This window comes from Desmodus rotundus, chromosome 1, assembly GCF_022682495.2.
Source record: "Desmodus rotundus isolate HL8 chromosome 1, HLdesRot8A.1, whole genome shotgun sequence".
NCBI classification, from domain to species: Eukaryota; Metazoa; Chordata; class Mammalia; order Chiroptera; family Phyllostomidae; genus Desmodus; species Desmodus rotundus.
Genome location: NC_071387.1, coordinates 113,264,861 through 113,280,012, shown reverse-complemented (window position 1 = coordinate 113,280,012; position 15,152 = coordinate 113,264,861). Strand labels below are relative to the sequence as shown.

The following is a 15,152-nucleotide window of genomic DNA, read 5'->3' as shown; positions in this document are numbered from 1 at the left end:
AGTGTGGCTTAGTTTGTTGGAAGTCATCCTGCAAAGCAAAACGTCATAGGTTCAACGAGGGGTTTGGTCCCCAGTTGGGGCAGGTAGGAGAGGCAATGAATCGATTGTTTCTCTCTTGCATCAATGTCTCTCTCCCTGTCTTTTTCCTTCTTTCCCCTCTCTAAAAATAAATAATAAAATACTTTTTTAAAATCACATTTTATATCTCAAATGCCATACGAAGTGCATAGCTTCATCTATGAAGTATTCTGGCTAAAAAGTTGACTCTGGGTCTACTCAGGTCTCTAAACCTCACCACCAGTTTGCAGGAAATAAAAAGCGAAAAGAAACATGCCAAACACCCCACAGGGTTGAAAGCCAGATATATCCGGAGTGTAGGAACTATAACAAGGCCATGACCTGGCTTCTTCCACAATAAATGGCACAAGAAGAGAGGAGGAGGGAACAGTTATAGATTGAAAGACACATGAAAGACATACCAACCAGATGCAACATGTGGCACTTTTTCAGATCCTGATTTGAACAAACCTACTGTAAAAAAGACACTTAATGGGACCATTGAGGAAATCTGACCATTGACTGGATATTAAATGACAGTAAGGGTAGTAATTCTTTCGGGTGTGATGATTGGTATTGTGGTTATGTTTTTTTTAAAGACTTGTATATCTTAGGCGTATACAAGTTTTTATAGGTAAAATGATATAAAGTCTAAGGTTTTCTTTAAAATAATCCAGCGATTTGCAGTGAAGGGTAGTGGCTAGATGTAAGGAGAGAGTATACAATTGTTGATGGTTGTAGGGGTGGGTGGTAGGCAGGTAGGGATTCATTGTACTAATTATGTTTTGGAACAGGTGTGAAAATTTCCATTATAAAATGTTAGAAAGGGGGAAGGATAACCGAGGGGTCCAACAGAACTTACATTAATGATCTGCTCGTGGAGCAGTCTGATCATAATCTTCCTTCCCTCTGTGATCTGCCAGTAGAGATAGGTGATGATTCTGGAAGAGAAGAAAAGAAAGAATGGCAGACACGTCTGCCAGTGTTTGGCAGGCTCTGGGTTATAACTGGGTGTAAAGGAACCGTGATATTTGCTTGAAAATGGATTTTGGCCCAACTGTGTCCCTGAAAGGGACGTGATTCTTTTGGCATGCTTCTTTTCACTTTTTATTTCCTGTAAACTGGTGGTGAGATTTAGAGACCTGAGTAGGTCCAGATTCAACTTTTTATCCAGATTGACTTATAGGTTGTATACATTTTAGCAACGCTTCTCTCCATTCTGCACACGGAATCACCCGAGAGCTGTAAAAGGATTCATGCTGTGGCCCCTCCTCAGATGATCAGTTGAGCTTTTCTGGGCACGGGGCCAGACATCAGCGATCTTTAAAATACATGATTCTAATGTGCACCAGCATTTACGAATCTGGGCAGTTCTAGTCAAACTTCAGTGCGATACAGATTTCCTGGGAATTTATTAAAATGGAGATGCTGATTCTGCAGGTCTGGGATAGGGCTTGCGATTCTGCATTTCTAACAAGCTCCCCAGTGAATTAGAAGTTTGAAGGAGCAAGACACTAGGAAGACTCTCCATTTTAAAGAGGCCAGTGGTAACACACCGTTGGGGAAGGAGGGCCTGACTGAGAGCCAGTGTCTCTCTACGTGAGGAGGAACTGCAATTTCAAATACCAGCAGGGCTGGGCTTCCAAAGAGGGACAGCCATTCAGCCCCCCAAGTGTTCATGCAGGAAAACAGGCACGGTCTTGGCAAATCTACTTTTTTCACAAGAAGTCGGAAATTGATCTTTTTCTGTTTGAAAGTGAAAATACACTACCCTATGTATCAATAATGACCAGCTCATTTTAATATCACAATCTCAGAAAGAATCACACATATAATTATCCTAAGTGTTCTCTCATCCATTTTTTTTCATTTTATTTTCATGTTATCTCTTAAGAGGGACAGACCAGGTATTGCTTTGTTCATAAAACAGGCAAAAAGAAAAAAAAAACAAAAACCCTAAGATAAGAAAATATGAGATATATGTTTTAAAGACTCAAGGGCAGAGCCAGGATCACCCCAAACACTGAGCTCTCCTGTAGCCCTTTGCTTTCCTACCAAACATCCCAATGGCTGTCCGCACAGTAGAGTGCTTCCCAAGGTGCCCCACTTACAACACAATAAGGGTGAGGATGAAAAAGAAGTGCACACTGCCGATGAGGTTCTGGTAGATCCAAACCACCCACTGGTAGCCGGGCCTTTTACTCAGGGTGTCGATCCAGCTGTAAATGGAGTGAATGAAGAAGGGCAGTCCTCGAAATGGGCCACAATCAGCTGATGGTTTCAATCTGGTAAAACAAGGAACAGAAAAATATCTCTAGTGTTCGACTCTGGTCTAGTTTGCTCTACAATCATGGGGTCCTTTCTGGGTCTCAATCCTTGCCTGCTCTACCCACACCCTCATTCCAAAGGAAACTCTCCTCTCAGCCTCAGCTGGTATATTTTATACTCATGACCCACACTTCTGAGGACCAGCTCTCGGACAGGAGTGTCACCTGATCCAATGGCAGTCAATCCAAAGACCAGGCAGTAGCCTCTGTGGTACCTTGGCTCAAAGAAATGAACTGGGGCAACCAGATTCTCTTTATTGGGCACTTGAACCAAGAAATATGAAGAAGTGACCCTGCAATCTACGGAACCTGAAGTTGTGGCGACATTGGCCACGTGCAGTTAGTTGTTATGAACAAGCAGAAACTAGAGGACACTAAGGAGCTTGTTGGGAAGAGACAAAACAGAGTAGCCTGCCCGGAAGCTACTTAAATTGCCAATGGTTCCAGCTCCACATGTATCCTAAAAATTAACTTCTTTGTTTGTTTGTTCCCTCATTCATTCACTCATTCTAGGTTTATTGCACTTGTACCAGTCTAGATACTAAGCCCTGGAGAATCCATAGTGAACAAGACAGACACAGTACCTGCCCTTTCAAATTTATATTCTAGTGGGTAAGATGGGCAACCAATGAGTAAACAAAGATTCAAACAAAGGCATTTCTGACTGTGAACTACAGAATGAAGAAAAAACTCATCTGAGAGAAAGAAGAGGTGGAACTGACAGTAGACAAGGATGGTCAGGAAGGTCAGATCTTGGAGATGACATTTGAGCCCAGAGCCAGAGGTTGGAAAGAAGGCCCCCAAGGAAAGGGAGTGCAGAGAGCTCTTCAAATAGAGGACCCTGCTCCATGTGGAGAGGGGCTCTCACAGTCCCGGTGAGTGAGGGAGAGCTGTGGCGCCACAGGAGGATGAAGCCAACAGGCATCAGGTTGGAGAAGTAGAAGAGAGCCTGATCAGACAGGGCCTTTCAGTTTATTTAGATGCAGTTCTGTTCTCCCGGGGGAGGAACTGTCTTTTCCCCATTCTGGGGAGAGCGAGGAAGCTGTGCCAGTCATGATGGTGGGCACCTAACGCAGACATATTCCCTTCCTAGTTTCTGTTGGTTAGCAAGGGGACTTGGGGTTAAAACACTGTATTAAGCATGTCTTTTTACTGATGTTTTGGCATCTGGGGCCTTACTGACCCTGGAGAGACTGCCATTCCCAGGACTAGCCTACAAAGCAAGTCTTACATATGCAAACCAACCAATCCAGAGCCCACATCCCCCCTCCCCCCCCCAGCTCCTCTATCAAGCTCACACAGCTGCTTGGGCCACTATTCTCCTGCCCTAATCACTCAGGAGCCAGGTATCCTGCAACTCCAGGAAGCCCTGGTGCCCCAGAGCCTGCTGAAATTATTCAAACTAGCCAATCCTAAACCTGCTTATCCTGCCTGGCCCATTCCTTCCCATGGAAACCACATTGACGGCTCTGCCCACCTTTCCCATTGCTCCTTCTGCCTCCACTACAATGGTGCCTTCCCACGTGCTCCCCCACCCTTTGTGGTGTGGCATCCCCCCTTTTGGGGGGAATCTGTGAGCATAAAAAAATTATCTTTTCAGGGGCAGTTATCTCCTGATTTGCTAGCCTCACCACACCTGACAAATAATAAAATATGCATTTTAAAGCACTCACCCACCCCAGCTCTAAGGTCTCATCCTAAGGCGGCTATCTCCTACCTCCAGATGGTGATGGCCAGGGTGGACAGGACCCCAGTGAAGGATGGGAAGAAGAGCAAGAAGATGAAGAAGGTCATCATCTGTGAGGCCCGCCAGGCTTTGCTTGGAGGCTGGAAATTCATCATCAGGCTGATCTGGAGAGAAAGAAGTAGCCCCCTACCATCTGAGAGCAGGCAGAGGGACCCCAGCAAGACACGAGCTTCCTGATACCCTTCCCAGGGCCCCCAACCACACTCCCTCACCCAATTCCAACCACTACAGAGTCACATGTGACTGAGTCAAGCTGATCGGTTCCAACTTCAGACTGACTCACATTTTTGACGTAAAACATGATGAAAAGAGTAATCATTTGGATAAAGGGCAGCAGAGGGCAGAAGAAGGTTCCAATCCTAGGAGGAAGAGAGGGTGAGTGTTGGAGATCAGAGGAGATACAGGGAGTGGGGCAGATATGGGGTGTGGAGGGAAGGGGAAGAGGGTGTTATGAACTGTATTGTGTCCTTCAAAAATTCACATATTCAAGCTCTAACTGTAATACCTCAGACTGTATTTGGAGATAGGGCTTTTAAAGAAGTAATTAAAATAAAATGAGGTCACTAGGGTGGGTGCTAATCCAATCCTCTAAAAGAAGAGACTAGGACACAGATACACAGAGGGAAGACAATGTGAATACACAGGGCAAAGATGGCCTTCTGGCCTCAGAAGAAACCAACCCTGCAGACACCTTGAGCTTGGGCTTCTAGCCTCCAGAACTGTGAGAAAGTAAATTTGCATTGTTTATGCCCCCTGGTCTGTGTTTCTTTGTTATGACAGCCTAGTGAACTAACACAGAGGGAGACTGCTTCGACCCTTGCAAACCAGGAAAATTCACACCATTCCCAGTATCCTCAGCTACTCTTTTCCCAGCTCTGGAAAAGAGATATTGCAGAGAACCCCACCCACATAGCCATTAAACCACCAGAGGTCCATCAGCAAGCCGTATGTAACCTAGGTGTCCCAAATGTGGAACGTGTTCCCTCCCCACCCCCACCCCATGCATTCCAGAAGGTCTACAGGGATAGACATTGAACTGCATTGAGTTACAAATGAGAAGGCATTCCCTCTTCAACTCTCAGTGCTCCTGAGCCCAAAAGGAAAGCTCGGTTTGGTGCTAGAATTTCTTTGACTGCTAACACTTGGCCAACCTCCCATTTTGTTGAAAAAAGGAGCAGGCTGAGAGACTTAACAGAGAGCAGCATTTAGCTAGAATTTAATGACTGCTTGTGATGAGACTGATTTTATTTTTCAAGTTACTTGTAATTTCTGTCAGATGACACTGGTTTTTTATTTATAATTGTAAAAGAAAGACTCCTTTAAAAATGTGTTTAAGCTAAAATAGCAAATATTTTTAAAAAATAATATTAAGTAGAAAACAGTGCAGGTGATGTGTAGACATACCAATGATAGGCAGGCAGGCGTAAAAAGTCTGTGGGTGGGAGACACTTCCCTCACCTTATCTCTACCATCATCCCCAACATCACTCAATTTCTGTTGTTCTATTATCTTCTTTTAAAGCTCATCATCACAGACTATATTCTCCTAAACCCACAGAGGCTAAATCTGTAATTGTCACTGAGAAAGAAAAAGATATGTGTTTTCAATTGTGTGTATTTGTGACTTATTAAAAAAAGCCGCAAAGGCCCAGCGGTAATAATGGCCATCTCTGGTTGTAACCCCCACCCCCTTATAAAACATTTCTGAGTCAGGTACTCACTAAGCACTTAGTTCTCTTCACCTAAACCTGTGAAGTAGGTACTATTACTTCCCCCATTAACAGATTAGAAAACTGTTTAGAGAGAGTTTAAGTAATTTGCCCCAAAGGCATCTGCTTAGTTGACACAATGTAGGTGAAAGGCTTTCACAAGCTGCCTAGTTGCCAGGGGTAACTGGCTGTGTGCAAATGCATCACCTAAACCACTTGAAGAAAGAGTTCTCACGACCCTTAAAAACAAATTCATTGATATTAGTGAGTTACTTGCAGATAGCTAAATCACTCAGGGCAACTTTAAAGAGTTAGAAAATAAAACACTTTACAGTTGTATGGCATATTGAAGATTGCAAAGTGATTTTCATATATCATCTGACTTAATCCTCAACACAATTCAAAGACAGTTATTATTATGTGCATTTTACAGATGAAGATACTGAGACTCAGAGAAGCCCGGTGACCTCAGTGAGGAGCAGAGCCAGCCCCCAAATCCAAGTTTCTTTGCCATGGCAGCCTAAGAAACTAATATAGGGGAAGATTGCTCCTAACTCTAAATCCCCTACTTTGAAATTAGCAACGCCTCAGTAGACAGAATCTGGGAACATAATATACCACACAGAATTTTGGCCTTAATTACATCATGTTAAAATAAGTAAAAATAGTGACTGGTTATTGGTTTGAGTTTCTAGGTGAGCTTGTCAAAACTTTGATGCAAGTAGCTGGCTAATCTCCATACACAGACACACCTGCAGGCACACGGGCACATACAGAGCTGCCAGAACAGGTCACAAACCCCAAAGGCCACACTGGGCCCATCAGGTGTTACATCAGTGAGTGAAGCAGGCCAGGTATAAGAAAGAGACAGCCCTCCTGCCTTTCTTCTGTTGAAACATTGATGCAAAGTAAAACCTTCTACTGTAAGGGCAGTAAGAAATGGCAAATCTATGTTGGGAAGATAATAGTTCAAGGTGGGGACTATGACAAAGTGGAGGTATTAGCCCAGCTGAAGACCCAGCCAATTGTTACCAGAATGGGAGATGGTCTAGATCTCTCCTTTTTTGGAGTGAAGCCAGGCATTTAAAATTTTATGTAAGATCTCCGGATTTTTAAATATTGGTGGTTAATTCAAATTTTTAGAAAAAGCACTGTGAGACAAGCAAAACACACTTGCAGGCTAGATGTGGCCTGGGGGTCCTCCAGGTTGGGGTTCCTGCTCTATTTTGATTCTTGCCTGAAGTCCTTGGAAAGGAAAGGGGACATAAATTCACGGTTCTCAGACTGGCTGGCTTTGGAGTAGCCCACGCAGCTTCAATAACAACAGATTCCGGGACTCACCACCGAACTCCGAGTCCACAGTCAAGCAGGACCCAGAAGATTCTCGACTTACCACACCAGAGTTTGTGCATAGATCAGTTCTAGGACGTTCCTGGCAATGTCGAACTCCTGTAAGCCAAGACTTGTGATAAACCGCATCCCAATGATTCTGTGAAAACATACAGAGTTTAGTATCCAAACCATTAACTCCTTACTTGAAAAGATTCCCCACAGTCAACAAAGGAGACCCTCGCCAGTTTGGAATAAAGTCCTTAACTCCTCTTGCAAATTGTTGAGAAATTCCAAGTATATGCATGTTTTTTAAGAAATAATTGAGGGAATTGAGGGGAAATGGGATTGATGCAATGTATACAGATGGGGCTGAAGATAACAGCTAAAATGGTTTTTAATATTCGAGAGAACATTTGTCACCTTATTCGTTTTCCCACCTATTGTTTACACAACTGTTGGCTTCTTAAGCCTTTTTTCATGACCAAATAAACTCAGTCCCTCCAAACCAAATAAACTGAAAAATTTTCAATTTGGGGGGTTACTGCCATCAAATTAATGGTGTTTTTTCTGTTTCCAAATCCACAGGGGAGAAAACGAGTTCCCCACTTATTCTGAGAAAACATGAGACCACTTTCATTTCTCCACACAGAAGAGTTGCCAAAAAACATGGCTCTCACCCGCACCCCAAACTTCTCACCTTTATGTCCACACCCCAGAGAGAGGCTGGAATAAGTGAGTTTGGGCGCACAGAGGGAGACATTTTATCATCCAACCTACCCGCTGAGGAAAGAATCAGCATTGTGTCCTGCCATCTTATCACTGCGGCAGCTTGCAGAAATGTGTGAATGTCGATAAGGAATGAGATGCTCATCATATCATTACAAAATGAATGAACAAATAAAAGAGGACTACAGGTGGGCTAATGGCTCAAGCCTGTACACATGGGTTCTAAACTAAAAATTAGCACATTGATGAAATTCAATGAAATGAATCATAAGATAAATCTATACACAGCACAGAAAGGTGCCAAAGCATTGATTGGATTAATCAAAGCAAACTGCACAACGATTTCTCACTGTGACCCCATTTTTGTCTTTGACAATTACATAGTACACACACAAAGCAGTGTGTACATAGAAAAACCTGGAAGAACGTACACTAGAATATTAAAATTATCTATGGTGAATACGATCTCAAATGGCTCTCAGTTTTTGTTTTATTCTGGAATATTTGCTTTTATAAAAAGGGAAGGTTAGAAAGGGCCAACCGAACCAAAAGAACTTTGATAATGGGACTGTCAGGTCAAGGTGAAACTTGATTCAGAAGAAAACAATATTGCAAAGGAGAGTAGGCAGATTTAGAGCAATGCACTCTTAAAGAATATTAGGGACCCATACTTCCTGCTCAGTTGAGACAATGGATCCAGTTACAACCCTAGGTACTAATTAGTCAAGAAGGACAAATATTTACCTCCTCAGGAACTCCCCCAGGAAGGAATCAGCTAAAGAGAACACAAAATCCATCAGGAGGAGCCTGTAGATTTCCTGGCCAATGAGGGTTTCCCAACACTGGAAGGCAAGCAAGAGTCAGGCTATGGGTAGGGGCTGTTGCGTCCCCTCCCTTTTCATCTGTTCCTGGCACCCTGTACTTCGGAATGGCTGGTGGTTTGGTCAGACAGAGTTCTCAGGCACCCAGAAAAGCAGACCCATTCTTGGCAGAAATGTATCATTAGGCCTAGTTTGTTTTCAGGGTGCTTATTTTTTTTGTGTGACACTTCTTCCTCCACGAAGTCTTGTCCTCCCCTTGCACCCAAACTTTCCCTTCTCATTCTGTCTCCTTTAAATGCTTTTCATTTCTCTCCTAAGCCCTCTGGATCCCATTTCTCAGCCGGAGCTAATCAGTTTCTTCAGGAGAGCAGGCGTCATCAATAGCTAATAATGCCTCCACTACTTTAGCTTATTAACCTTATGAAAAAATCAATATCTGCTTAACTAAGAAAGTGGCCTAGTGTAGCAAGCTAGCACAAAGTGGAAGGTTGGATTGGTCAGTTTATGAAACTGGCAGTCAGTTACCTCTGTAGGAAGTACTACGAGCTCATGGACTGAGTGAGAGCTTTTAGATTTGGCTGAATGAGGAGAGGGAAGTTTTGGATGCACAGCTCAAGAATGGGTGGGTGGGGGTATGGCTGGCTGGCTGGCTGGATGAATGGATGGGGAAATGGATAAATGAATGGACAGACAGAATAACATGATATTTGCTTTAATATCAAGAGCAGAAACTCTTGAGAAATTCACTTCCTCCCTGGTGGCCAAAGGCTAAGAAACCAAAGTTAAGGCAAAACAGCATGGAAATCTCACCTGCTCACCAGCCAGGGCCACGATGTTGAGCCAATAGTAACACAGAATGCCAATGATTGATATTTTCAAAAAGATATTTCTGAAAGACAGAAGAGGAAGCAACTGCCGTTACTGTCTGTGGCAGTCATTAGTGCGTTTGCCAATGTTCCCTTTTGAGCGCACGGTAGGAAGGAAATTCCTGCCCCCCTGTGGTTGAGTGGGCCGTGTAGCTAGCTCTGGCAAATGAGCTGTGAGCAAAAGTGATGTGTGTCACTCTGTGTCACTGCCAGGCTGGAGCATTTAAATGCCAGTGAGACACCTCCCTCTCCCCAGAACTTACAGTCTTCCCTCTGCAATGGCCATCAGCAACATTCCAGATGATCCCTGCTTGACTAACCTGAGCAAAACCCCTGCCAGTCCACAACGGCCCTGTGACATGAGCAAGAAGTAAACCTTTGTGTTTTTAAGTCACCGAGATTTGGGCGAGGGGAGAAGTTCGTTACTGCAGCAGCATAACCTAATTAATTCTGACGGATACATCCTCTTTTGATGCATCTCCAAATTATCTGATTTCACTTTTTATTATAATAATAGTAACGTATTCTTTGGGTGCCACCACAGATGGTACACTGTGTTAAGTACTTTATTAAATCGCCCCTCTTCATCTTTACAGCTCTGTAATCAAGTAGGTAGTGTGTTATGCCTACCTTACCAGTGAGGAAAGTGAAGCTCAGCGTGATAAAACGACTGTCAAAGGGTCACACAGCTTGTTAAGGGCAAGACAAAGTTCAAACTGAGCACCCTCTGCTTTCACAGCTGCAGTTCTTAAACCAGGTATTTAAATCAATACCTTTTGGGTTTAATGGGGCTTCAGGATTGGTGTGTCCAGAACCATGTGTCACTAGACCAGTAGTTCTCAGAGTCCCCGGACCAGCAGCAGCAGTAGCATCTGTCCACTTGTTAGAAGGATAAATGTTCAGGCCTCACCTCAGACTACGGAATCAGAAACTCTGGGAGTGGGGCCTAGCAATCCCTCCAGGTAATTCTGGTGCATACTGAAGGCTGAGAGCTATTGTGCTGGGCTTCGTTGTGTAGGAAGGGAACTAGATCTGTCTTTTTTAATGCTAGATCCTCAACCTCTTGCCCATTGCCTAGCCTTACTATGGCCCTCAGTATTTACTAGATTAATGCCTTAATATACTGTGATATTGTGAGTTATAAGAAATATATATTTGGTCTTTGGCCCTGTTTCTAGCACAGAGCTCCTAAAACCCTTGGAATGTTTTAAGTGAGGAAAACAATAAAGATGCTTTTCGTTATGTGAAAGGAGGGACTTTTGGAAGCACCTAAAAGGTTGGAACTTTCAGCCCTACCTCCTGACCTCTGGGGAGGGGAGAGGGGCTGGAAGTTGAATCAATGGCCAGCGACCTAATCAGTCATGCCTAAGTGATGAAGCCTCCATAAAAACCGGAAAGGACAGGGTCTGGAGCTCCTGGGCTGGTGAACACGCAGAGTTACTGGGAGAACGATGGGCCTGGAGAGGGCACGGAAGCTCCGCGCCCTTTCCCCACACTGTGCCCTGTGCATCTCTTCACCTGGCTGTTCCTGACTGATCCTTTCATAATCAACCAGTGAACTAGTAATAAAATGTTTCTCTGAGTCCTGTGAACCGCTCTAGCAAATTAATCTAACCTGAGGAGCGAGGCGCGGGAACCACCAATCTGTAGCTGGTAAGTCAGAATCATATAGGTAACAACCTAGACTTGCAATTGACACCAGAAGGTGGCAAGGGGTGGGGCAGTCTTGTAAGACTGTGTCCTTAAGTGTTTAATCTCCTGGTCAATAGTGTCAGAATTGAGCCGAATTGTCAGACACCCAGCTGGTGTCAGAGAACTGCTTGGTGGTGTGAGGACCCCCCGCCACTAGAATTGGTGTCAGAACTTTAAACACTCATACACTGCAGTATAGTTCCAGGCTAAACGTGAAAACACACTCTTCTTAGCAAAGATAAATCTTACCATAGATGGAAGGATTTCTGAGCTTTCCCATTTTCTCTTCACGTAAAAGAGATTTTGAATATTTTATGAAACAGTAGACATGGCTAATGCATATTAAGAGACAATGAATCTCTCTAGTGATCAAAGAAATGCAAATTAAATAGCAGAACCATTGGATCAAACTGCATACTGAGTATATATGTCTACCACCCCTCCATTCAAATTGTATTGAAATGATAGAAAAGTTAGAAACTAAAAGATTCATAAAGCAAAAAGAACAAGAAAAGTCATCACGAATATACCAGCAACATAGAGGGATTTATAGAATACAGAAAGCAGGTATAAAGGATAGGAAGACAAGGAGACGAAAGGGGGTTAATGGAGGAAACTGCAGCTTAAAACAAGTTTGGTAGAGGACGGCCTCAGAGGTGGCAGTAGTCCCGGGGCGCCTGGAGCCCAGAGACAGCCAATGCAAAGGGGCTGGGAAGAGCAGCTGGGAGTATCTGGCCTCACTAGATGTCAGAAAATTTCAGAGCGGCACCCATAGACCCTGGGAAGAGGTTAGTTAGAGTACAGGGTCCTCAGCCCATCCAAACCCACATGCAAGTAGAAAGGCAAAATAGAGATATGTTAGGACCTGGAAATATGTGGAAAGTTGATCACCTCCAGACCTACTGTAAAATAATTTTTCTTCTCACAATATAAAATGAGGATGTTGTAAGTAGGATACATTAAATAAACACCAGCAAGCAAAGAAGCTAGTGAAACTATTATTAATGCATATGTTAAAAAAACAAATTACTTAATGTCATTGAATTGTACACCTAAAAATGGGTTAAATGGCAAATTTTATGACATACACCACAATTTTTAAAAAGTCCCAATTGTTTCTAACCACAAAGAGGAGGCATTGAGTGGGGTGAGGCGCATAGCAATGAGAACTTGCTAAGATTTTTCTTTAGGAGAATAATACATATATAGACGAGCTCTAAACACTGACCTAAAAGAGGGGTCAACAAACTTTTTTTCTGTGAAGATCCACATTGTACATATTTTTGGCTTTGTGCCCATACAGTCTGTGTTGCAACTACTCAATTCTGCAGTTGTAGCAGGAAAGCAGCCACAGACAATATGCCAACAAATGGACATGGCTGTGTTCCAATAAAACTTTATTTATAAAAACAGGAGGCTGGCCTGCAGGCTGTAGTTTGCCAGCTACTGATACATATATAACATATCTTTGTTATAAATTTGAAGGTAACAAAAATGTGTAAGTTCTGTAGGAAGAAACTATGAACATTGATGTGAGTATAGATTCGCTACCTGCAGAAAGAGCATTCCAGAAAGAAGGAATGGCCAGTACAAAGGTCCAGAGGTGCGCATACAGTTTGGCATGTTTGTGAATAATCAGGTTGCCAGGGATGTTGGGCGAGCACTGAGGAAGGGGGAGAAGCAGAGGTGATGAGGTTGGAGAGCTGGCCAGAAGCCAGACCCCAGAGCCAGCCTTATTGTTGTAAATACCATCATCACAAAGAACTGATAAAGAATTAGCCACGAAGAGGCAATAAGAACACAATTTGGATAGTTTCATGCTTTCTTTACCAAAACCCCATGGTCACCTCTAGCACTTACAGTGTTCTTGTGGGAATCGAAAGAAGGCATCACCAACCCCAGCCAATGAATTGCCAAAAGCACTCCCTCCACCTTCATGTGGGTGGTTGAGTTATAAAAATATGCCTCTTCTTCCCGACTGGTACCAGGACTCACACTTGGACTCACGGACACGCTGGACGATTTCAGTCCCCATACAGCGCCTCAGCCGGGAGCCTTTGTGAAGTGCGCAACTCGCCTAATCTGTACATCTTACAACTGAGAATAATGTTCATCCTTCGGCTGGTAGCAACTGAGAAAGATAAGCCACTACTTTGTGCAAAAGGCAGATGTAACTAAAAACCTGTATTTTCTCTGGGCTCTTTGGATTTTATGGCTATTAACCCATACCATACAAATACACTATACTCTTGAAATTTTCTGGAAAACAGAACTTCAATACTTGATTATAACCCTTACCAGCTCCCACTCCACTTCCCTCCTTTGAAATGGAGGCTGGCGTTGGCAGTGACAGACACACCTACCGGATCAGGAGGACGTAAACTTCCTGCCTCGGCACCTCGTAGCGCTCCACCAGCTTGAACACGGAGTAGAAGCGAGGCACCGCCAGGTTGATGCAGGACACCATGAAAGGCAGTAGCAGCACCGCCCCGGGGTTCCTGTGGCTCTGCAGGAACTGCAGGGGAGGGAGGAGGGAATCCAGATGACAGCTGTGCACTGGGCCTCTCTGTGCCTCACTCGGAAGACCCCCGCCCCCATGAAAAAACCCCAGAAGTAGTTCCTCTGGGGTTAGCTATTAAGTTACGGCTTATTGAACACTTCCCCTGTGCCAAGCATTCATTACCCACATGATTACATTAATCCTCACTGTAGCCCGGCATGTTAACTCTGACTTAACTGACAGGCAGAATGAGACTCAGAGAGGTGAAGATGCTTGTCCAGTGTCACCCAGCTAGGAAGTGACAGATTTGAACCTGGGTCTTTCTAAATCAGGAGCCTGACATCAAAGAGCCATTCTGTAACTTTCTTGAAATGAGAATACGCTTCCTGGCTGTTGGAGCAAAAGTTAGAGCCTACTGATAAAGCACGAGGGTTTCCATCCCTCTGGAATATCTCCTCCCTGCTCCTGTGTGGCCTGGTTCATTTTTGCCAGGCTTTACCTGTCCTTGGGTGCTGGATTAGGGGAAGGGCAGCATCTGCTAACCCGTGCCACAACTTTGTGTGAGGTTGGGAGAGGGTCCCCCTTCCTTCACATGGACACAACACCCTAGCATTTGGCTCAGAATGAAGCCTGGGCTGTCCTTCTGCCAGACATCCTTGGAATAAAGGATTCCAGTGGATTTATTTGATGTCTCACAACCTACTTTCTCAGCCCCAGGCTTGACCCTGCTTCCACCTACCTCTGGATGGTTTTGAAAGCACCACTGCAATTTTGGGCAGTATCTGGGAACCAGCACAACAAATTCTGTCCCCTGCCCCATATTTATAAACTGCAAGGTCCAGGCCCAGATAAATAGCTTCTCTGAGCCTTTGTTTCGCCATCTGTATAATGGGGAGATTGTCACATAACCCACAGTGACATGTAAGAACTAAATGAGACCAGTAAGGCAAGGCCTGGCTCCTAAATGACACAACCCGGGTACCATTCACATGAAATTGTAGTTTCCAAATAAGTGTGACCCCTGGAGCCGTGAGAAGGGCTGACCCTGCCTGGCATAGAACAGCTGTTCAAACAATGGGGATGAGGCCACTTCCGCCGCCTCCCCTCCTCTGCTGCCCTCCTTTGATTCAGGCGGGCATGGAGGAAACCTCCTGGGGGAGAAGAAACAAAGAAGTCTTTATACCTACAGCTGCCCTGTTGCAGCTCCTACCTTAGCTAGGCGATGCCAGGCCCCTGAGGACTGCGACTCAACTTCCCCTCTTTTAGGGCACGCCTTGATATAGTTAATGGCAAGCCTGTAGGGTCGCATAATCCCACACCCCTATTTTTGCTGGCTTCTCCTTCACTTATTCATCCATTTGGTTTTGTACCTACTA

At 44.2% G+C, this 15,152-nt stretch overlaps 1 protein-coding gene across 1 annotated transcript in view; it reads right to left on the bottom strand.

Moving 5' to 3' along the window:
* TMC5 (transmembrane channel like 5) overlaps nt 1-15,152 on the bottom strand; it is a 58,426-nt gene that overhangs the window by 5,047 nt on the left and 38,227 nt on the right. The window contains exons 12-19 of the mRNA XM_053929601.1: nt 13,640-13,791; nt 9,529-9,607; nt 8,642-8,739; nt 7,233-7,328; nt 4,415-4,490; nt 4,102-4,235; nt 2,169-2,342; nt 920-998 (exon numbers count right to left, since the gene is read on the bottom strand). Of these exons, the coding sequence (XP_053785576.1) occupies nt 920-998; nt 2,169-2,342; nt 4,102-4,235; nt 4,415-4,490; nt 7,233-7,328; nt 8,642-8,739; nt 9,529-9,607; nt 13,640-13,791 (888 nt within the window). The remainder of the gene's footprint in view (nt 1-919; nt 999-2,168; nt 2,343-4,101; nt 4,236-4,414; nt 4,491-7,232; nt 7,329-8,641; nt 8,740-9,528; nt 9,608-13,639; nt 13,792-15,152) is intronic.